The sequence below is a fragment of the Fusarium mangiferae genome (assembly GCF_900044065.1).
Source record: "Fusarium mangiferae strain MRC7560 genome assembly, contig: FMAN_scaffold003, whole genome shotgun sequence".
In the NCBI taxonomy this organism is placed as follows: Eukaryota; Fungi; Ascomycota; class Sordariomycetes; order Hypocreales; family Nectriaceae; genus Fusarium; species Fusarium mangiferae.
In genome coordinates this window covers 1,656,640-1,679,989 of record NW_024573923.1, presented here as the reverse complement: position 1 = coordinate 1,679,989, position 23,350 = coordinate 1,656,640, and the positions used below count along the sequence as shown (strand labels likewise).

General features: G+C 50.1%; 7 protein-coding genes across 7 annotated transcripts; 5 read left to right on the top strand and 2 right to left on the bottom strand.

Moving 5' to 3' along the window:
• Positions 1-3,403: 3,403 nt before the first annotated feature.
• Positions 3,404-6,935, top strand: FMAN_04567 (uncharacterized protein; the record flags this gene model as incomplete). The annotated part of the gene is made up of 2 exons (XM_041828710.1): positions 3,404-6,827; positions 6,877-6,935. The coding sequence occupies 2 exons, from the start codon at positions 3,404-3,406 to the stop codon at positions 6,933-6,935; spliced, it is 3,483 nt and encodes a 1,160-aa protein (XP_041679546.1).
• A 2,708-nt stretch (positions 6,936-9,643) lies between these two features.
• On the top strand, positions 9,644-11,572 carry FMAN_04568 (putative oxysterol-binding protein; the record flags this gene model as incomplete). The annotated part of the gene is made up of 7 exons (XM_041828709.1): positions 9,644-9,755; positions 9,871-9,976; positions 10,030-10,140; positions 10,191-10,469; positions 10,555-10,804; positions 10,855-11,168; positions 11,221-11,572. The coding sequence occupies 7 exons, from the start codon at positions 9,644-9,646 to the stop codon at positions 11,570-11,572; spliced, it is 1,524 nt and encodes a 507-aa protein (XP_041679545.1).
• A 406-nt stretch (positions 11,573-11,978) lies between these two features.
• FMAN_04569 (putative splicing factor u2af 35 kd subunit (small subunit)) lies at positions 11,979-12,726 on the bottom strand (the record flags this gene model as incomplete). Its single annotated transcript, XM_041828707.1, has 3 exons — positions 11,979-12,307; positions 12,363-12,597; positions 12,661-12,726. The coding sequence occupies 3 exons, from the start codon at positions 12,724-12,726 to the stop codon at positions 11,979-11,981; spliced, it is 630 nt and encodes a 209-aa protein (XP_041679544.1).
• A 682-nt stretch (positions 12,727-13,408) lies between these two features.
• On the top strand, positions 13,409-15,490 carry FMAN_04570 (uncharacterized protein; the record flags this gene model as incomplete). Its single annotated transcript, XM_041828706.1, has 1 exon — positions 13,409-15,490. The coding sequence occupies one exon, from the start codon at positions 13,409-13,411 to the stop codon at positions 15,488-15,490; it is 2,082 nt and encodes a 693-aa protein (XP_041679543.1).
• A 2,768-nt stretch (positions 15,491-18,258) lies between these two features.
• On the top strand, positions 18,259-19,952 carry FMAN_04571 (uncharacterized protein; the record flags this gene model as incomplete). Its single annotated transcript, XM_041828705.1, has 2 exons — positions 18,259-18,730; positions 18,781-19,952. The coding sequence occupies 2 exons, from the start codon at positions 18,259-18,261 to the stop codon at positions 19,950-19,952; spliced, it is 1,644 nt and encodes a 547-aa protein (XP_041679542.1).
• Positions 19,953-20,749: 797 nt separating this feature from the next.
• Positions 20,750-21,317, top strand: FMAN_04572 (putative PEX4-E2 ubiquitin-conjugating enzyme-peroxin; the record flags this gene model as incomplete). Its single annotated transcript, XM_041828704.1, has 2 exons — positions 20,750-20,942; positions 20,992-21,317. The coding sequence occupies 2 exons, from the start codon at positions 20,750-20,752 to the stop codon at positions 21,315-21,317; spliced, it is 519 nt and encodes a 172-aa protein (XP_041679541.1).
• A 717-nt stretch (positions 21,318-22,034) lies between these two features.
• Positions 22,035-23,180, bottom strand: FMAN_04573 (putative mannosyltransferase required for complex glycosylation; the record flags this gene model as incomplete). The annotated part of the gene is made up of 1 exon (XM_041828703.1): positions 22,035-23,180. The coding sequence occupies one exon, from the start codon at positions 23,178-23,180 to the stop codon at positions 22,035-22,037; it is 1,146 nt and encodes a 381-aa protein (XP_041679540.1).
• Between the last annotated feature and the right edge of the window lie 170 nt (positions 23,181-23,350).

Below are 23,350 nucleotides of genomic sequence, written 5' to 3'. Positions count from 1 at the left end.
ATTGCTATATCCAAGCGTGAATCGCGGGCAAAGATGTATCAGCATGGGGCATTTGATGTGTTTGATTATCGAATCTATCTCGACGGCGAACCATCGCATGCAAGGTCACGCATACAGATTCATCTCTCTACACGTTTCAGGAGAGTCTGGTCAGAAACCTTGACTTTGACCAATGTATTTATTTCTCTCTCACACACATGGACACAAATCCCACGGCCAAGGCTGATAGATTGAGAGTCCCACAGGGAGACAAGTTCATTTGGTTTGTTGTTTACTTGGTCTTAGATCAGACTCCACCGAGTTGGAATTGCATATCTGCATTCATACCAAACATTGCTTGATTATACTGTATTATCGCGGTTTCTTCGCTGAGAAATGTATTGGCAATGCAATATCACTTCAGGCGCCATGCCATCGATGCACGTACTCTGACAGGGAGCATGTAGCACACTCCTGCTGGACATAAGCTTTGTGGACACAGTCTGCAATACGAGGTCTAAAAAGAGAACCGCCTCGGCTCGGAGTGACGCTTGAAGAGCTGCTATTTATCGTCGCGGAGAAATTGGGAAGCTAACGATATACGAGAACCGCATGCGAACAAGTTACTAGGTAGTATGGAGAGGGAGTAAGTGAGCGACTGGGACTCGAAATGAATCAATACGATATTGCCATGGCTCCCATTCACTTCACGATCTCATCATGCCTTGAATCGCTACACAACTATAAAGTTCCTACCTATTAGATCAAGTCACATAGTACGCTAGCGCATACATACGTATCCCTCAACCGGCAACAGAGTACCTACCAAGGTCCTATGTCGTATACAAAGTCTTGAGAAGAGATTAGAACTCGATGAAGGAGCGGATATGAATCATACATACACAGCAGAGGGGCCTCCAAGAGCCCAGCCCCACGTTCCATCCAATCCAACCACCCGCGGGAGATGCTAAAGTTAGTACAGCACTAGTCTCTATGTAGTCTCCGAGTATGTACTTACGGGCAGGATTTGATTCAACGCCTGCAAGACCTTACCTGAGCTAAGCTAGTACAAACAAGATCCGATTCGAGAGATTTGATGAGGAGAAACATTAAGGGGTAGATAAGAATGTTCCCCAAGACGAAGCAACAGTGAGATATTTTGACAAGTGAAGGGAAACATTGTGAGAGTTGCGACATATCCAGTCAAGCTTTAGTAGGTAAATGTAACTATATTACTGTATACCAAACATTGGACGTTCCGATGTTCTGGACGGTGGAATAACGGGCCACGGCCGTAGCCGATAGTCTGAGGGGACCTGTGTGTTTCAGCCCGGCACTCACAAGCCACCATTGCGCACTTATCCCTAGAGGTTTAGTTAGGGGTTTGATCCTCGAACTTTCGGACCACACGCGGACAAAGCCCTATATGTCCTTCAGACACGAGGGAGGCTACCGAATCGGGAAGCGCTGCGAGGGCAGATCTGCTACACATTGGAATCTTCACAAGGGAAACGGTCTCGTCATCACTCTCGGCACAGCAATGAACAGCTTGCGCAGTCAAAGGTCGATCTGCCACTAACACGGTCGACACCAAGTGCCTAATGAGTGTGAGTGGAGGCTGATGAGTCTGGAGTGGATGGGGAAATCGAATTAAGGGTCTCGTTCTGCACCTTCACAATCTCCAGTATCCAGGATGATAGCATGATGGCTCTGAAGGGGGAGTCAGGTGGTCTGGCAGGGTAATTTGTGGCGAGAGCCATTATTCGTATGTTACTAGTAATTATGTCGATATGCCCAAGCTTCGTCATTGTAAGATCTCGTTCATTGTGCGGTACGGAGTACACGGCAAAGATTGACCGGAGCTGACACTATCGAAGTATCGTGCCTTACGGACGGCGTTGGAGAGAGAATACCTCGACAGTCCATATATATCAGTAAAGTACCTTAGTAGTACCTATTACCCGCACGTTGGCGATTCCCAGATTTTACGTTTGCGAAGCGCGTTAAATAACTCGTGTACCGCAATTGTCGTGTTGATGATGAATGTTCGCTATGGATCTTGATTTGACTGTTGCCAGGTAACTTGGTCTTGACTTGGCCCCCGAACTACCTAACCAGGGACCACTCACTTGCTGCCCTTTGATGTTGATCCCTGTGACTCTGAAACTCCCCTGGATCATCGCTCATGGGAACTTCAGCAAAGTCAGGCACACATACCCGGCCTGTCACAAATTCACCTCCCCTCTCTTTTCTGACCTCATCTTTCTATTTCCCCTTCGATCTGTTCCATCCTCTACAGTAACACTTTGTCCTTGGTATTTGGTGTTGACTCGGTATTGTTAGTGCCTAGTAGGTACTCACTTTACCATCTCCCTTGTCGACTATCTGTATTCCGTGATCCAATCAGCCACATCGCTTTCTCATCCTTCGTTATATGCAATTCGTCCTATACGACAGAGGAGCCGCTCGCCAGACCAAGTACGAGGAAATAAGGTAGGAAGGGAAGAAAAGACCCTTTCTTGGCACATTCTCCCTCTACCATTCATCCTTGCTCAGCCCATCCCTGCTCGTGCTCTCCCCTGCCCGCAACTGGAGCCTGAGTTGGTGCCGTGGCGACAAAGGAGAATTGCCTGTGCACTGGACTTGAGCCGTAGCGTGGCGTGGAATAGCGCAGCGCAAACGTAGTAGGTACACACGGTCTCATACCCGGCTGAGGGTGTTCTCCCATCTGCCCAACGTTCTGCTGTATGTAACATTCGAGCCCAGAGGGTGGTTGTACATACACACACGTACAAAGATTGGATTGGCCATTGCGTGTCTGATCTCTATGAATCTGGTGCACTTCCTTTTCCTTCCTTTCCCACCTACCTACCTAGTTAATATTCTCGGTTCTTGTTCGATCTGGAGGCCTGCATCGAAGCAGCACACAACGCCTCACCTCCATCTTCCCCGCCATATCGAGGTACACCACCCGCCGCCATTGCCAACAGCCAGGTACCTTACCTTAGCTCACTTGCACCTCAACTCCGCCCACGATTGCTTATCGCAGATATCCCCTAACTCTCCACGACCCCTTTGTCAGACTCGCCACAAAGAACTCATCAACGACCTGCTTTGACCTTTGGCCGACCGTCAAGCGCCACCAGATAGAACCGCCCGCCTACATCCCCACATGTCCGACGGTTGTTCCTCGTGTCGCCAGAAACAAGCCTGCCTCATTGGACGACTCCACTATCTCTACTGCTCCGGTACCGTCCTGTAACCGTTCCAGTAGAGGTGACAGCGACCAGGAACCACGTCTCTCCGTTCCTGCAAAGACACAGGCATTCTGTGCTTACTATCCTCGACTCAACTCTCAGTTTCTCCTCTTTGGGTCAATGTCGGTGTGCTGAACCTTTCGCTTCCCTTCCGAATTATATCCCCCATGGAGAACGACATACCTACCATCCAGGTCCCTGATGGGCGATCTTCGAGGAGAGACCGCCTTATGGGCAAGCTGTTTGGTGCCAAAGACCGCAAAGGTGAAGAAGCGCGGTCCGCTGCCAATGTCGAATCATTCCTCCACAGCTCTTCAGACAATCTAACAATCACAAACCCTCCCCCGCCTCCCCCGCCGTCGTCGCTTCCAAAGCTGGCCAAGCTTGATACCACATCCATCTCTCGTTATCCTCAAGCTTTAGGACTTAATCATGCAGCCCAGCAAAACCGTCCTCTCGTCGCAGGTCGACCTGATACCACAAAGTCACCGAGACGAAGCCCACGGCCCAACAAGAAAGGTCTGACGGTTAGGTTTGATGATACTGCCCCCGAAATAATTGGCGAAGGAGGTGATGAGTCCGAGATACCTACTCAAGAGATCTCGAAGCGCAAAGTAGCCCGTCCCAAGCAACAACCGCAAGTATCACAACCACCACAACCTCCTGCTCATCGCAGAGCCCCAATGCCACCAGGACGACCCCCTCCTCCTGATTCAGCTGCTTCAGGCTCACCCGTAGACGATTTCCGACCAAAGCCTTTGTCTCGAACCCAAACAGGCTTCTCGTCAATTTACACTCCCGATTCCGACGAAGAGCCTGAGGCTGGACTTGACCGTAATTCTAAATCAGACGAGCTGGTCTCACCTGTATCTGCGCAGCAGCACTCACTTAGCCCAGGAAGACCAATAGGCGCGAGGTTTTTGGGTCCAGCAGCAAGACAAGATGAGAATAGGAGGTCATACATCGAGATTCATTCTGCACAGCAGCGAGAGGCAGAAGGCAGGGCCTTTGCTGAAGCTGCTCGGGTAGCCAGTGCCACCTCTGCATCCTCACACAATTGGGACGATCCTCATTCCGCCACGCCTCTTTCGTCTTCACCAGTTGAATCTCGAAGACGAGGGCCCCCATCTCCCGAAGCTCAAGCCTCGAAACCGAGCCTCGAGTATAGCCCCGCAGCTTCTCTCCATTCCAACTCATCCTCGTATTCTCCTCCCGCCCCCCAAGCTGCAGTTCTAGCCTCTGCTCCTAGCTTATCTGGGTCAGCGTCTGGGGCTCAGGCTCCAGCTCCCACTGCGGTTTCTGCAACCTCTACTCCAACCTCAGAAGTCAACCAATTGTCGAGGCAACCGAGCATCGCACCGCAGCGGGCTCCTCCCATGATGGCTTCTAGAGCGTTGTCTGTAAGAGTCGCTGACGGTACTTCTGCGGCTGCTGAGCAAGCCCTTGAGACATTCACCTCCAGGACAAGCCATCTTTTTGAGCTCTTCCGCCTCCATGCGGAATCCGTGAAGCCTCTGTCGACCTGTTCATTGATTGAATTCGGCCGTGGCGCACTATGGTGGTTTCTCAAAGGTCGCATGGGTTTGGAGGTCGCAATCCGGGAAAGGCCCAATTCTCCTCAGGGCCAGATGCAAAACGACAGGGATCGCCAGCAGGCATATGCTAATTTGGCCAAAGCATTCTGGCTTTGCGAGCTTGTAATTCCAGAAATTGCACAAGCGCAGGGGATTGAAATTGATCCCGAAGTCGACGACGTGAGCACGAGTCTGGTCTCAGCGCTTAAGAAGCTGGCCATGTCTATGAAACGTAACGGCTTCTTGCCTCCTGAAGATGCATTTTTACCACAGAGCATAGACAAGTCGATATGGGTTGATTACCCACCTCTGAGCCAAGACATGATTGCTCTTCTTTCTGGCAACTGGGCTTCGGGTCTCACAGCGATGACAAGCCCGATGTCTAAGTTGAGGCTTCTTGATTCTCTCCCTGTGGGCGATACTACCGACAACTTCAACTATGGCAGAGTGCCAGCTGATGCCTATCTTATGGAACAAGGCCATGAAGACCAAAAACTTTTCTTTCCGTGTTTGCTCTCAATGGTTCGTCCGCAGAAGTCTACCGGGCTTGTTTTCATCCTCGCCAGTCAGAACGGTCACGTACAGCTTGTCATTCAAGAGAATAAGAATGTTGGTCCAATCTGGGACGATGTGCGATGGCGAAAGGAAACATGCACAGTCGACATTCGATTACGACGTGGCTTCATGTTGACCATTCAACTTGTTCAGCAAGACTTTAGAACACTGTGGAACATGTACGATTTTGGAAGCAAGGTCAACAACTCCCTTTATCCACGAAGTGATGAGAGCATGGTATTCAGGTCAACATTGCGGTCGTTCCAGGTCATGGATGCAGACCCCAACTATCGTCAATTCCCCAAAGAGCCAACACCGTATTGTGAGATCTCGCTTTTTGAGAAGCTTTACAAGGAGAACGGCCCCGCAGCTACTCGTACATGGCATCTTGGTTTCCGAATCGCGGTGGTGACTGGACCAAAGACAAGGACACTGAGTGGTGTTCAACATGTGTATTCCCCAGCTCAGCCTGTACAGTTCGGATTCTTTCGTGGTGATGGCGATGCTCCGTCTTTGGCTATCAAGTATGAGAATGGCAAATCCAAGGGACGCATGGTGATGGTGTTTAGTGATGATAAGGCAAGAATCAAGTTTCACTCGATTCTTACCGGAACCGCTCTGGATCATGACGAGAAGATTTACTCAGACGTGCCACTCAAGAACTTCTCTGTGGCTCAAAGCCTCCGTGAACCCCTGGGTATGGCTCCGTTCAGTCGCATGCCTTGGAAGGCCGTGAGGGTGGTCAATGATGAGTATGGTGGAGAGATGCCCCTAACAGTACTGGCCGATCACCTCAAAGTTGTAATAGACTACCAGAATGGTAATGTTGCTGATCGCATCAATGTGGCGCCTGGGGAGTTACGTGTTAGGCTGGAAGTGAGCAACGCTAAAGTCTTTCGAGTTCTTCGGCAACCACAAAAAGACATGACTATCTCGGTCTCTGAGGCGCAGGTGCCGAAAGAGCTCCCCAGGAACATGTCTGATGCATTGCAGCTGCTTCGACACAACCAAACGATCCGAACGTTCGAGTTCAATAATTTGAAGGACCTGCACGATTTCCAATATGCGATGACGGGGTTCGAGGTGATCTTCGATGCCCTCGCAGTCACATTTGCCATCCAGCGACGTCGTATGGTCGTACCAATTCACAAAAAATGGGAAGCAGGATACACCCGAATCCAGGTTATACGGCAGGAAGACAAACAGTTACAGCTGCTGGCCTTCTTCGAGGACTTCCATCACGGCCACTGCATGAACTTCCTCTTGAAGGGGACCGACGTTTACGAAAGTGTACAACGAAGTAGCAAATGTGGTATCAAGTTTGTTGACGCCAAGTTCCCTCTACCACGACTACCAGCAGACAAAGACGGCGACTACGACGACATGGCATTTGTCTGCCTCGACCTCCCAGATTTACCAGGCGAGCATGATGATATTTCCATTTTGTTTGAGAACGAATCAGGTCAGTGAATACAGTGAATAATAACTTGGGCAATGCTGACAATGAATAGACCGAGACGCGCTGGCGCAGTGCTTACCGGCACCAATTAAAGGTTCAAAAAAGAAATGAACCGTCATTGAAGAGCATGGCCGTGAGACGCTTGCGTCTCTGAAATCGAACAAAAGGCCGAGATGAGATTCTTTATACCCAGAACGGAACTGCCAATGAGTAAGGGATATCGCGGCAGCTCGACTGCCGCCAGGAAGACAAATCGGAGGTCCGGGATACCACAAGAGTCCGAAACCCATACCTGATGGAACAGCTAGAGCAACGGGTCGAATTAGATCGGTACTCCCGGACGACGGAGACATCGAGAAGCCGAAATCGCAAGAACGAAAAGAGTTGGACTTGTTATATGGGCTATATTTGAAATAAAGCCCCAAGCAAATCTGGAATGATTGATGGGTCGGCTCGAACACGACAATACTTCAGTTTGACCTGGTCGGAAGTGCCGGCCTCGGCGAATCATCACCTGAAGCAAGCCGCACCGCCTTTGTTCTCTTTTATTTATATTTTGATGTGGGAATGTTCGATCATATCATTGAATACCAAGAGGAGAGGGGGTAAGAACCAGAGGTAGATAGACCACTCTACGAGTAGATGTTTCATCCATTATGGCTTGGATGGTAAGGAGAAATGGAGCAACCAAGAGCAGGTCATAGGTACTCTTATGGACTGGGTATGCAAGCAGTCAGTCGCTAGAGACAACAATATTAGAATACTGTTGACGAAGTATGCTGCACCGTTAGGAGGCTTCTACCAGTAGTTACTGCATCTGCCCAAGCCCGGAGGAGCCTCAGCCTTAAGAAGAAAGGGTCTAGAGGGACTCGGGCCGAGTGGGACCGAAGCTTGATAGCTGTCGTCGTGATTGGGTCAGGCGTTTCGTATCGTTACAATACGAGGATGTTAGTACGTACGTACTAGGTAGCTTGGAGTACCAGGTTGTTGACTGGATTCGTTTACATTAGTTAGTAGTCTTGACATGTGAGATGGCAGCCATTTGGCTATTTAATCGCTCACCCACTTATACGGTGAGCGTGCTGATTATCTATAATTTACGAGTAATGAATGCTTTAGTGAACGAAGGTCTTGAAAACAACCACTCCTTGTTTGGGTAGGTACGGTAAGGTACTTGCTAGAACTCCCTCCCTCCAGTGCAATAGGTGTGGATGATATCATTCACTGTGGTACAGTACAGTCAGCACTGATTCGATTGCGTGACGTTCCCGCTGGGCTGGAATGGTCGGTGTGTGTGAGCTCATGGCTCTGACGTAGTTCAAGCCAAGCTCCTTGTTAGCTCCAGTGCGGTTCAGCTTGTGACGAGAGAATATTTACATAGTATCAACTCCTATGCCACAATCTTTTACGGCAGACACTAGTTAATAATAGGAAAATACCCATATTGACTCTACCTACACAGGCAGGGGAGTATACTAACACAAGGACCTCATGACAGAGTCCATTCGGGACATGTTCACTCTTCAGGGTTTTTCCTTGGCAGTCAGGGCAGACTTCAGCCCCCACTTCCTGGTCAACGCAAAGACAATCCTTCTCCATCGCGGGGCAGATCTGACGGATTGGTTCATGGAAATGATTGGATCTTTATTACATAGGCACCTACGGTAGGGTAGTCTTCTTCTCGATGCCTGCGCAGATGGTTGATGCCGCCACTTGCCATCATTACCTTACTTGCACTACCTACCTGACCCTAATCTGCCTTGGAAGGTGTTCAGAAACGTGATCCTTTCAGTGCCCATCCTCCCCTGGCGTCACTCTGGTCATTTCAAGGCCGTTTTTGTCAATACCGGGCCATCCGTTCCGTCATTGCCATAGCTATTGCCCTCTTCTCTCCCTACCTGCCCAGATATCTACCTACCTACCTAATCTTTGGTGATTGACTGCCTCGCCGTTTCTTAATATCTCTTTCTCCCCCCATCCAATCCAATCCAATCCAACATTACGCTGCTCAACTCGGCTTTATACTCCATAGCAATTATTCTCACTTCGTCACCTCCGTTGAACCACCGCTCGCAAACGATATCGCTATTTCTCAAGCTCCACTTGAGCTTGAGCTCTCTGAACGTTGTGACTGCCTGTCTGCCTACATCATATAGGCCCCCGCACCCAGCCCAACAAAGCTCGCATTGCGCCTCTAGTAAAGGACTGTGGTCCTCTACGTTCATCTGGTTGTATCCCATAGTTATCGATATTCTTTGAGAGCCTCGGCAAACAAAATCGTTCGCAAACCAACGTCCCTACCCAGGCAGCAGCCTCTAGCAGCAAGAAGCAATGGTCATGGGTCTTGTTTCTCATGGACGCCGCAGGACCGGCAGCACCGCCAGTGAGTTTGCCTATCCTCTTTCTTGTCCTATAAAGAATCGGAGCCTCTTGTGACGGCTCAATGCGCAATCGACCCCGTGGAATCTTCCGCTTGCTACACTGAATTTGCGTTGCTGTCTCCCTTGTTCAAGACGTCACCTAGAGGCTGCAGTATCAGCATAGGTCGTGGTAGCTTGGAGCTCTAGTGAAGGACGGCCCCCCTTCTGTTCTGTTCTGTTCTCTATTCGGTTCAAGCGCTCACTCACCCACATCCTTTCACATTGGATCCCCACTCAGCAAATCCGAATCCTCCGTCCCTGTCCCTATCCCTGACCTTACAGTTATTGATTGAGTTCTGTTCTTGCCCCTCCCAAATCTGCACCCCTCCAAAATCCCTTGTATTTTTCTTGGGGAAAAAATATCTTTTTATTTCTCTTCTTGGCCGCTGAAGAGTCGCTATGTTGACAAACTGGTTCTCGCAACCTGCAGGCACTCGCTCGTCTACCGATGACCCTCGTGGTCCCGACGCTGAGGATGACACCCTAGTGATGGAGCCCGATCAGGGCAATGGTGAGCCCCTCCCTCGTTGCAGGTTGCGTCGACTTTCGCAGTAACGGTGCGATTGCGACTCAAACCGACCGCCTTAGGCTTTCGACTTTGGACTGACTATCGTGATGTTTTCAAGTCCTCTCCCATATTATCTCCCAGCTGCGACCCGGGGCCGACCTGAGCCGTGTCGTTCTTCCCACCTTCATTCTCGAACCCCGCAGTATGCTCGAGCGCATCACGAAGTGAATTTCCCTGTCTAAGTCATGAAAACCAGAGGTTAACTTGTTGTCTGCAGCTTCATGTGCCACCCCGAAATGCTCCTTCAAATTCCATCCATAGACGACCCCGTCGAGCGCTTTGTATCCGTAGTCAAGTTCTACCTCAGTGGTTGGCATATTCGTCCTCCGTGAGTTTGTGCTTGTTGATGTCGATGCGCCGGTTACTGACAATCTGTAGAGGCGTCAAGAAACCCTTGAACCCTATCTTGGGTGAGATCTTCACCTGTTACTGGGACTTTGAGGATGGAAAGCGCGCATATTACATCTCTGAACAGACTTCCCACCACCCACCGAAGTCGAGTTACTTCTACATGGCCCCAGACCACCACATTCGCATTGACGGAACACTCAAGCCTCGGAGTCGTTTCCTGGGAAATTCTGCCGCCAGTCTGATGGAAGGTATTGCATTTCTAAGTTTGCTGAACCGTGGAAAGGACGCTGCAAAAGGGGAGCAATAGTATGTTGACCCAACGCACTCAACTCCTGCATGGCCATGTGGCTCTGCAGTGCGTATTCGTCGTATGTATTCTAACAGGATGCAGTATTCTCACCCAACCCAACATGTATGCCCGAGGCATTCTGTTCGGCAAAATGAAGTACGAGCTTGGCGATCATAGCTTTGTCCGATGCCCTGAACTCGACTTGGTTGCTGATGTCGACTTCAAAACAAAAGGCTGGGTCGGTGGTACTTATAATGCCATTGGCGGAGTGATCAAGCGTGAGAGCACTGGCGAGGTCTTGTTTGAGCTCTCTGGCCTCTGGAGTGAGGAGATGTACATCAAAGACATGACGGTCGGTACACGTACTTACAATCCAAGCTCATTTTTAGCTAATATGATTAGACTGGTCACCGAGAGATGTTCTTCAACGCTCTGAGATCAAAGCCCTCACCACCAACTGTTCGACCAATCGAGGAGCAAGAGGAACGAGAGTCTCAGCGACTGTGGGATAAGACGGCTAGAGCTGTCAAGGACCGCAACCATGAACTTGCCACAGACGAGAAGACCAAGATTGAAGACCGACAACGTGAAGAAGCTGCCCAACGAGCACAGGAAAACATCGAATGGCACCCACGACTATTCAGGAGAGTCCAAGGTGGTCCCGGTGGACTGGAAGAAGGCGAAGAAGATCTGGAATGGGTCATTAACGCCAACATGTAAGTGCGCTGGCAAACTTACTCAGTTGGCATTTCACTAACTCGTATCAAGTGATCATGCGGCGACACCCGAGAAGCAAGCTGAGCAAATTATGGTAATCTATCCCATTGTCAAAGGACAAAAGCCGAATCAACGAAACGTCATCCCCCCGCACAGTCCTTCTGCCAAGCCTGCGCAAACAGCATCAGCTCAACCGGTAGAGAATCATATCGACGATAACCTCATCAACTTTGACGAAATATCTCCGCCTACTAAGCCGGATCAGACATCTGCTGCTGAACAAGCAACAAAGCAATCTGAGATCCAAGGCTTGCTCAACTCCACAGGAAAGAAAGCTGACGGACCACTGATTGACTTCACAAACGATCTGAAAAAGGAGCTACCATCTGCCACACAACAATAAAACGTGATAAGAAATGAATATCAGTTATGTCAAGATATGGAACGAGGCAGTGAGGACTGACTTTGCCTGGGAACAATTGGACTAAGACAGAAGCAGGGAACAGGCAGGCTACATCAACATTGGCGCGCATCGGAATTAGTTATACACGGGGTTTTGCATTCTCCGTGGGTTTACAAAGAGTCAGAAGGGTTTCAACACCGGCCTCCGCCAGGTGACTACTGCAATATTCTTTTTCAAATATATTTGATGAAGGGAGGGGTATCCGTAATGGTTGAATCGCCCAAGAATCCTTACACTAAAACTATTAGAACAAATCCCCAGCCCCTATAACGCCGTGACCGTCCCATCCAAATTGCATTTCTTGCCATCGAAGGCCCTTCACCACTCAGTACCAGTATACAAGCCACTAGTAGCGACGTCTTGTGGGCTCAGGTGTAGGTGAGCGGGACGCGCTCTTCTCATCACGACCGCGCTCCTTTAGCCACTTCTTTGTGCTCAAAGTCAGATCGCGATCGAGTTCTTCACTAGGGTTCTTCCGGTGAATGAAGTTGCAGAAGCCTCCTCGAACACACCCTTCTCCAGAGTTAAGTCGGCAACAAGCCTCGCGGAAGTCGGTGACAGGGCTTAATTCGCAGTATATCGGGCGCGCAGCATACCATCGACTGTTGAGCTCATCGCAAGCTTTTTGGGCCGACTCTTCGTACTTGAAGCGGGCGTAGACGTTGCCGATCAAGTCTATTCGAAATTAGCATGGAAGACTACAGAGAGTTCCGGAAAGATGACGACTTACGATCATTGTTGTTGTCACAAACAACAAGCTCCTCCAGCTCTCCATATTTGCAAAGCTCACACCAGATATCCTCGTAGAAGGCGTCGAAATGGTTTTGTAGTTGAGAAGGATTCATTCGATTTTTGGGATCGTAAGCCGGATTCTGGTAGAGGTTGGGCATCAGGATCGTTTGACTGTACGAAGGCTTGACGTGTTTTCGCGAGCAGCGATCGCCATGACGACAAGCACCGATTTTCTATGTGGGCGCGGACAGAGTCAGTAATCTGGACTTGCGACTGAGACGCGTTTCAGGACTTACGAAGTAGAAGGAGCAGTTGACCTTATCGAGTTCTGTACCGAAGATTGAGGCAAGAAAGTTGGCCATTGTTGCGGTTCTGTTGGACAGTAGATGAACGAGGCGACAGCAAGTTGATGAAGGCTTGGAAAGGATTTGAGATCGAATATGGAAATCAACTGCAGGCGTCGAAGATGCTTGTCCAGGTACGTACCTTCTCACGTGCAATGGAAGACTCCAGCCTTCCGGTCTGTGGCTTGGTAAGCCTCGCCGCCACAGATCCAACACCTGACTAAAAGCTAGCGCTATTCTTCTGGCAGGGTTGATTCAGTACCCTTTTCACAGCCTGAGACGCAAGCCTCTCCTGGAGAGCTCCGAGAGGCTAAAGTCCAAGTTAGTGTGGAGAGCTCCCCCCAAACAGTTCCTGGCAATTGGTTTAATTTCGACAGGGTCTTTGTTTAGGACCTTTTAGTTAAGGTTAAGGGGACGAAACACAACACAATCGCAGCCAAGGTGATCTCCTGCTCCTGTACTCTCAACCATACGACATAACTACCTAGGTACAGTCTCATCGCCGAACCCACATATGAAACATACACAATTGCTTTCTTAATATGCATCGTCGGGCAATGACAGCAACATCATAACGTCTTTGTTGTCCCCTCTCTCTCTCTGTTTGTTTACCTAAAGGACCAATCCCTCGACCATGGATCAAGCAGACATCCCCGCGCTGCTGGCGCGAATGGCGAGTGATGAAGATGCTTCGCGCAAGATGGCAGTATTTAAACTGCAAAACTCGATTAATGATCCAGCATTTGCCGATGTTTTCATATCATCGGGCGGTTTAGTCGTCCTCCGTCGACTCATCATGACATCTGCTGGCAACACACTCGCATACTCTCTTCAAAGTCTTACCCGATTGCTGGAAGTCGATATGGGATGGGATATCTTTGAGGGTCCAACCGCAAGCGATCTCGTCGAGCGCGTCGTCGAATTGATCGTTACAAACCCTCTTGTCAACATCCTCAGAGGAGCCATGTCTATCTTGGTCGCACTCGTTGGCCATTCCCAGTCTACCAACCAAAGTGATGTCGCGAACCGAACACCAGGAACCTTTGGCTTCCGCGCCCTGAAACCCGCCGTGGCTGTGCACCCGAACTTTTTCGAGCTGGTTATACAGCAGCTGCAGAGCGCAGATCATGCCCTGTGTGCCAATGCACTGATGTTGATCAACGCCCTGATCCGAGACGCCGTATCGGGCGAGAGTACAACAAATGGTGGAAAGGCCAACGCAGGTTCAGGAGAGGACTGGGCCAAGTTCATCAAACGGTTACAAGACTTGGGGCTGATTAAGGCAGTTCACAGGCTCATGCAAAGTTCTGCGCTTCAGGACCTGGCACATCCCATGCTGGAGTTTCAAACGCTGACCAAAATTCTTTTGAGGAAGTGGCGCGAAGTCGATGTTGATCTCGAGCGACCCGAGCACCGAAGGGCTCTCAAGGGACTTCATCTGGCGAGTGCACCGGAGCGAGCTCACGTAAACGGACATTCCTCGGGACAAGAGTCGCACGAGGCTCCAGGGAAGAAGGGCAGCCGGCGGCACAATCCAGAAAAATGGAGGAGACTGGGATTCGAGACGGAGAGTCCGGCACAGGAGTTCGATATGACTGGCTTCTTGGGTATGATGGACCTGAGCGACTACGTCCGCAGGAATGAGGATGGATTCCAGAAGCTGCTGCTCGAACAGGCAGGGAAGCCTACACCTGAGCGCTGCCCCGTGGCCAGGGCCAGTTTCGCTGTGACGATGATACTGTACGACCACTTCGACGTGGACAAGACGGATCTGGATGATGTCAGGGGCTACCAGTTATTGGAGGCCAAAGATCACGACAGACTATTCAGACCCCTACTCCTCCAGTGGTCTCGGCTACACACTGCCGGCTTGTATGCATTTTTCCGTGTCTGGAAACTCACTGGCGCGGAACAGGGTGACTTTGAAAAGGTGGTCGAGCTGGTTAGAATTTTGATCGACTGCGTTGTCGGAGGAGCTACAAGGACCAAGGATGTGGCCGAGGTGGAAGAAGAGATGCAGGAGTACGACGTACCGCGACTGCGAGAGCAGCAAATGTGCCTGTTGGAAATGTCGTTTGAGAGCACATGGGGTCAGCACCTACAACAAGTGAGGGAAGAGCTGAAACAAGAGGCTCTGCAATTCGTCAAGGAGCAGCGAATTCGATGCCTCCTACAAGGATCTTGGTTCTCAAAGCCGGCACCTAAGCGAGACAATGGCGCGGTGAAGCACAGACTATTCACACCTACCCCTTGGCGATATGCAAAACTCTCTCATAACCGACGGTATCTACACTACGCCGACTTCGAGGAAAGGACAGTAACGGCGCCCAGCTTGGATTCATTGGGTGAAAAGGTCGATCTCAGTACTATCAGCTCTGTTGTGTCCAATGTTTCGGCGCCCAACGAAGACACCCGGAGCACCATGAGTGATTTGATGGGCAAGGATGCAACTCCCAAGACAACAACCAAGATCACCGTCTACAGTTTCGTAAACGCAACGGAAGCGGCAAGGGGAACGGATAGCAAGGAGCAGCCCATCTTTACTTTGTGGCCACTGAGCCACAGCCTGGCCTCGGAATGGCTGGACGGACTCTTGATGCTACTGAACCAAGCACCCATAACCGCGGAGACCAACAAGCTTGTGAATCTGGTGAGCGAGTACGGGCTCAAGATCCGACTATTGAACGTCCGAATGGACACAGCATTTGAGGGCCCGGAACCCGGGGCTGGAGTGATACCGAGCCGGGATGGTCTTGATGAGGATTATTTTTTTGAGGTGTGAGCGCGAAAGGTGGCTGAGCATATTGTTTTCTCTTTTGTCATGTTCGATTGTGTTTGGCGATTCATAAATATACCCCATATCGTTGCACGGCAAGGCCAATATAGACAGGCATAGCGAGCGTTGTTTGGACAAGCTCAATACAGCTGGAAGAAGAATATATCAGATATAAGTGAGGTATTAACATTGGGCATGTTGCTGAATATTTTATGCTTTATCATGATGATAGCATAGCATCCGCATTGCTCATTACTTTGTTTACGTGTATCCTAAAACATGATGTTTTGACATATGGCCTATGTAAAAGAACGAATTTGCCATATTATTTTATGGCATGAGAAAAGTTCATGATGGCATACATTGATTCGAAGCTCAGACTTCTTTTTGATCTTGTCATAAACTTTTACCTACTTGATGGCCTCGAGTTCCGAAGGAAAAGGATCTCATCTTCCTTCTCAGATAGCGGTCACTCATGTAACGGTGATCAGTTCTAAACTTCTAGTGGAGGGGGGGTTGAATGGCTAAGAACGTTCGGCTTCAGGCCGATTCGGAGGCAAGCCAAGGAAGCGGTCCGGGGGTACGGGGGTCGGCAATGGATTAATGGGTCCTGCTCCGTAGCTAGGGGCAAGTCAAGATGAAGGATCTGACAAGGCCTGGGAGGCTAGGTATCAGTACAAAGGACTCTAGGTTGCAACATGCAGGAATTATTAGTCCCACGGAATTTGGTTTTTTCTTTTTCTTTTTCTTTTTCTTTTTCTTCTTCTTCTCTTTCTTTGTGAGATGCCTCAAAGTCAGTTTCAATCAGCCGATCAACATTGGAGAGTTAGGACTGTAGTATATGGAAAGGTAAGGTAGAGCTGGCTTGGGCAGCTCGGAACGGTTTTCAATGGAGCTTCGAGGTGGGAGTGGCATGCGTTGGTGGATCTACAGACAGATCGTGGATCATGATGGTTGGATCGTGTAACGGTACAATGGAGAGAGATCCAATTCTGCTGAAGTGGGCTGGCCTGATATGGGCTGAGTTGTAGCATATGGTATCTGTAAAACCTAGGTAGGTACCTACTTTACTACCTAACTGTGAGTTTCCCCTCTCGCAGGCTCCATGATAGAATGATGAATACTTTGAATTACCTACTTTAGGTACTCATGGCACAGGGTTAGACGGGTCTCCCAATCCTTCCTCTGTACGTAAAGAGTACTGATAATGTAATAAACTTGCCAGAAAACCCAGCCCAGGTACTAGTTAGTTCTTCCATTCGGAGAAACAACGAGAATGGCGCTGAGGCACACATCAGTAGCGGTGACGCCTCGTCTTCCACTTGGCTTGCTGCAACTGGTGTCGCGTGCATAAGCGTGAGGCCCCTCTCTGCTCTGCTCTGCATCTGCGTTGTTTGGAGAGGAGCAGGAAAAAAAGTTACAACCCGGTTTTTAGCTGTACGAGCTACAAGCAAGCTCCCGGACTGGCCAAGTCCCTCCTCGGATCCTAGCGGAAGAGGAAAGAAGAGAGGATTGCGGTGTGCAATTCGATCCAATGCTGATCGTGTCGTGCGTGATTGGGCTCTTTTGTTTATTTATTTTTGTTCTTGGGTATTTTATTTAAGGCAAGGTATCAAGAGTGAAGCAAGAAAAATGCGGAGCTACACTACTAGCAGCCTTTGTATTTAGTTTTCTTCTTCCCTCGTCTTTCCTCTCCCTTTCCCTTCTTCTTCTCTTCTAGGTCAGTCATTGATATGGCCCTCCTCCAATAAAACCTCATCTGTTTGGGTTGGAGAGGAGACGGCGACAAGAATTGAGCTCAAATATACTCGTCGAGCCTCTCTCTTTCGGAGGGGAGAGGCATTGTTGCGGGCTGCCAGCCCAGTTTGAAACTGGCTGGAGATCAGCAACCTTTACTGGTTCATCTCCCTGACCGAATATTTCGTAAATATCGAATTCCTTCCATCACCGCCTCATCCTTCACCTTCGGGCACGTCTGGGGCAGACCCCGTTCCGAGGTACGTACCTTTTTGAGATATCTCTTCAGCTGTGGAGATCAGTCAGTCCCTTCAGTCTTGGCCCTGCCGAGCTGGAGAGGCTGACTACCCCCTGAAGCCTCAAGCCTCAAGCCTGAAGCCCTGAAGCGAGGAAACCAAAGCTGACAGGATACGCGTCCCTCTAGCAAATCACGTCTCGGAGAAAAAAAGAGTTGGCCCCTAAAAAAGGACAGCCAATCTTATCGGTAATCTGGACAGCACTCTGTACAGAACAACAAATTACCTGCCTACTAACCCAAACTACCCCTTCTCCCAATATCGCAGTGCAAATAATCTTGCAACATTCCGTTCATTTCTTGGACTCAGAGCCTTCTCGAAATTGCTGATAAAACTGCGTCTCGGTATGCTTACCCCTTTTTTCTACTTACCCAGATACCAAAGTTATCTTATCCTTTTCGTCAGCTTGTGGCTTCCCCCTTGATTAGCCTGCGCCTCGTATCCCATCCCCTTAACATGTGTTATTTCTTCCTGCCAGCTTGTCCTCAATTTTTCTCTGCTGCCTGAATCCGCATTCATTATCACTTTCTTTGCGCTAACTTCTGATTTCGTCACTCAGCTCATCGCCAGAGTATCCATTCTTTCACATTGAACACGCAATTGACTTTCGTCACTCGTCCGGATTGATAATTCTGTTGCCTACACTCTGAGGCCATAAAAGCATCCACTCGATTCTATACTCTTTCCACGCCAACAAAATCAACCGTTTTCTGCGAGAGTTCATCGCACGAATCAGCCATCATGTCTCGCATTCAGATCCCTCTCGACGTTATCACGTCCCGCCTCAACTTCGGCGATCGCTTCCAGGGCCTTCGGTCCGGTCCCCTCAGCGGCCGCTTCTCCAACTTGCGACCCGTTGGCGAGTTTCTCGACTTCAAGCGTCTCTCTAAGCCTGCCAACTTTGTTGAGATGCAGTCGCGCGTCAACTACAACTTGAGCCACTACTCCAGCAACTATGCCGTTATCTTTGTTATGCTGAGCATCTACGCCCTGCTCACAAACTGGTTGCTGCTCTTCGACATCATCCTTGTAGTTGTCGGCATGTGGTTCATTGGTAAGCTCGATGGCCATGATCTCGAGATTGGCACTTTCCGTGCTTCTTGTTCGCAGCTTTATACTGCACTCGTTTGCGTCGCCGTTCCTCTGGGTCTGATTGCTTCACCTTTCACTACCCTCCTCTGGCTTATTGGCGCATCTGGCGTGACCATCCTCGGTCACGCTGCATTTTTGGACAAGCCCATCGATGAGGCTTTTTCCGGGGAGGCGGTCTAGGTGGTCGGCCGCAATCTCCCGAATTCGCGCCCCAATGGGGAAGACCATCGAGGCGCAGTCGGAGGAGAACAGACGGGGACTCTGCGTCTCGCGGACGTCAAGGAAGAGACGTTCGTGTGGAGGAGTTGGATTCAGATGAGGATGCACGAGGTGTTGGTGCCAGCTCAGGTACCCGCTTTGCTAGCGATTCTCTTCGTTTTACGGGAATAGATTTGGGTAATCGAGAACGGGGCTTGGTCCGAAGGGGTGATTATCAGGATTCGGAGGACTCAGAGGATGACAGTGAGAGCAGTGAGGACGAAGAATTTGAACAGTATCTTGCCGAACTGGCTGTTCGTGATCGGGAGGAAGCCCTGGTCCAGTCGGCAATGCACAGAATCGAGCGTGCAAAGGCCAAGGGAAGAACAGATGTTGATCTCAATGAGGAAGAAATGGGTGCCCTGGAGCGGCGGCGGAAGAGAGACGAGGCGGCGAAGAAGAAGAAGAGCGGCAAGAAGCGTAAAGATCAGCGAGTCGCTGTGCCCCTTACCCAGCTCGAGCCGTCATCGCGCAAAAAGAAAGCACCCCCAGTCTCCAGTCAACCACGCACACAGTCACGAGCCCGGCAATCTTCTTCTAACAGCAACCTTACCGAGGATCAAGACCGTTCGTCTCGACCTTCCATGGGCTATTTCCCACCACCAGCAACAGCCGGCCGACCACGCTCAGGGGCCTCGTCACAGAGGCCTCAAAGTCGAGTGCGGGCCCCTTCTAATAGTCGTCAGCCTTCTGATAGCTCCGTAATTGTTCGTCGGGGTAGGAACTCGAGTCAGGCTCCCCTTGATCCCTTCCAGTTCCAGGTTCCAGGCGCTCAGGCCTCTAGTCCAGCTGGATCATGGAGACAATTCTCAGGGGCTCAGCGTTCATCACGGGGATCCCGTCAAATCAACGGGTCCAGCGAGGAAGAGAGCGAGAGCGAGGATGAGTCTGATGAGGAAAGAGAAGCATCAGTAGAGACGACATCAAGCGACGATGTTGGCAGTGGAGCTCAGATTGTCGTTGAGGAATCATCTCCTGAGCCTTCTAAGCCCGAGCCAGTGAGGAGGAATCCACCTCGTACGTCTGCTTCATCATCCACATCCAGGCGAAAGCCTGCGGCAACTGGTGGGCGAAGGAAAAAGTAGAGAGTTATGATGCTAGACCAAAAGAGAAGATTATCCCTATGTTCCAGAAAATCCACGTCACTATTCAATACTTGTAGACTATCAATTAGTTCTGCCAGACTATGTCCATCTCCCAATCTTTGTTGTTGAACATGGCCAAGTTCACGACATCGTGTCAAACAGCATTTTTATATGAAAGGGGTCGTTAGCAACGAAGGTTGAGCCACGCTGCCACAGCCACTGGCCCGTTGAGCTGACATTTACAAAGTAGGAACCTAATAGTACGGAGCCAGGGGCCTAGTACCTAGATGGGGGAGGAAAGAAAAGTCAGGACCTTGACCCTAAGCGATGAAAATATCTAGGTAAATCTAGCCGAAGCTTAAGGGGCTCTTTGCTAAGATCATTCTGACACCCTATATCAAGGTCGGATGTTTTCTTGCTCCCTGAGGCCTAGGTGCCTAGTGCTTAACCCCACGTACGTAGGTACCCAAGGTTAGACAGATCAGACATGGAAGTACCCACAGGCTAGGTACGGAGTACATGCGAGCATCCCTCGGCTCTGGCCGACCTAGGTACCTAGGTACCCTTGTAATATGGAAGTCGCCAGCTGGGCATGCCGAGGGGAGCTCAACAGCTAAAACGTGACGAAATAAGTCACGACCCCAACCAGCTGTAGCTTCGTCCCATCCCCAACTCCCACTCCCACTCCCACTCCAACTTTAAGAGTCTCGCCCAAACCCTTTGAACTCATTAAACTTGAAAAATACCTCGCCGCATCATCACTCCGCCTGGCCCTGATATCGCATTCATCCAAAGCAATGCCACCATCGTCATCAAACTCAGCCGCTGCGTCGCGAAGCGCAAGTCGACGACTGATAAAGGAGTTGGATACATGGAGCACAGAGCAAAAGGAAGAGAAGGGCATCGAACGTCTTGGGCCAGTCAACGAGGGTGACTTGATGGAGTGGGAAGCCGTCATCAACGGACGAGATATAGGCCACGGCTACGATGGTCAGCTCAGCCCTTGACTTTGTCATCTTCATCTACTAACATCTTGCAGAGGGGCGCTGGCTCATCAATATTTCCATCCCATCGACTTACCCCCTCGCACCACCGAAGATGACGTTCGTCACGCCCATCGTTCACCCGAATATTGCCCTTCAAACTGGCGAGATCTGCCTCGACCTGCTCAAGGACGCATGGACACCTGCGTATAGTGTCTTGGAGTGTGTTCGAGCCGTGCGCATGTTGCTGGGTTGCCCTGAGACCGATAGCCCACTTAACGTGGACGTTGCGGCCTTGTTACGCTCCGGCGATGTGCTTGGTACGAGGAAGCTAGTCGAGTTTTGGTGTCGGGATTCTGATGGGCGATATGAGGGGCCTTGAAATGTTGGCTACATATGGAGGTTGCACCGGTTGAAGATGGGGGATACGCTTGAATTCAGGTGGCGCAATATGGAGTTTTGGTTCGCATGGAAGCTTTATTGATACACCTAGGTAAGAAGTTGCATGTCACATTGGGCTTACAGATGTTCTTGAGTTTATTGTTCGAGCGGTATCGCATGATTCTCAGTACCTAATAATATCAAAATTCACGAGACGACAACTTATTTGAGAAAGTCCCCAAAACTTGTATTGAACAGCTTAACACGCGCACTCGCAGATGCCGATCTAAAGGTATTCCATGATTCTTCCTCCACTTTCGCATTGCATGCCCGAATGTTCTTACAGAAATTTGTAAGCCAATACAATATGCATATCTTTAAAAAGGCGCGATATCTTCCCTGAAGCTATTGCGGTGTTTTTCCTTTCTTTTCTTTTCTTTTTCTCTGGCAACGAGGCTTCCATTCCCCTCTGTTTTTCAATAAATGTCCAGAGGATGCACTGCTAAACGCCATGACCTGTACCCGCCCAAATTGAATCGTGATTTGCCCAACAATAGCTATTAAGCAACTACTTCAGGTCCTAATCCCAGAGCAGCATGCTTGTCTTCTTGGCATAAGAACTAGAAAACAGAGGCCGTAAAAGGAGATGGATCATGTTGCCCTCGTGAAGGCGTGGCAACGTTATTCATTATAGTGATAGACCTATCGTAGAAAGTCATTAGTGCCAGATGTTGGCTGCAACAGAGAAATGACTGACCTTGTAATTGGGCAGGCCATATGGTTGCCAGCCTAATCGCTTAGCCATTTTGGCGAATCCCTCAGTCTCAATAAGATGGTAGAAGGGGAAGGGAGGGAACATGGCGCCATCGCGATGCACATCTGCCTTGACTAGAAGGGCAGTGCCTCCAACTCCATCAAGTGGAATGACCAGGTTACGGTCACCGCCTTCAACAGCCAGGTATGCCATAAGCATTCGATATGTTGGCATTTCAGCGTAGCCCTCGAGAAGAATTTCGTCGGGTCCCATCTTGGCAGCGAGTGCCAGTGCTGTTTCGCTGTCTTGCCAGCTGTTAAAATCGTATGGCCGCTCGGCCATTTGCTTATGTTCCTCGTCATAATATCGCTGGAAGCAGTTTGGGACAATGAGCGGCTTATCGAACGATGCGAGATCCTGGATCAGGGTTGTAGGGGTCTCAATGATGTCGGCATCTAGCCACAGGACCCAGGAGGTATCGGGTCCGAGAGTCGTGAACAGTAGTGAATTCCGGGCCTTCGACATAACCTCGCGACGGGCCTTCTGGTTCTTAAGCTTGTGGCGCTCGGCTTCATCCTGCGAAACAATAGCAGGATCAAAATCTTGACGAAGAATAATGATGCTCTTGAATTTGTCGCCCTCACGGCCATGCTTTTGCGTCTTGTGGATGTGCTCTTGGAGTTCAGTGGTGGCTTGGTTGCCCTCCTTGGTTTTGGGTAGGATGAACCCCAGCGTGATAAGTTCATGAGGATAAGTCAAGCGCAAAAGATTGTCCCAGTAGCCGGGATAGAATCGAGACATGGGAGTCAGGATGAGGACATTTTCTCGGTTCGCGATGGGCGAAGTCGTAATGGTGACATTGTTAAGGTTGTAGTGCACAACGGGTGGTGGCTTGAGCGGTACGCCAGATCGGGATTTTGACTTTCGGTACGGTGAAGTCGGCGGCGAGAGGTGATGTTCTGCAGTTATGGACTCGAATCGGCGAGCGGTTGCGGATTTGCCCGACGGGGAGACGAGGAAGACGATGATGAAGATGCACAGGATCGCTCCGAGCGCGAGGGTCAAGGGATTCGTCTTCTTGAGACGAACCGCCCCCATGGGTCGGGCCATGAGATGTGTATTAATGCGCCTGAGAGGCGGCGAGGTGTTCGGGTATACCAGAGAGTGCGACAGCACCAGCTATCGCGAGGAAGTCGAGGGCATCAAATTAAATGTTGAAGCTGTTTCAAGATGCGCCGCGAGGGACAGCTCAGGAATAAGTGATAGGGGGTTACGATGGG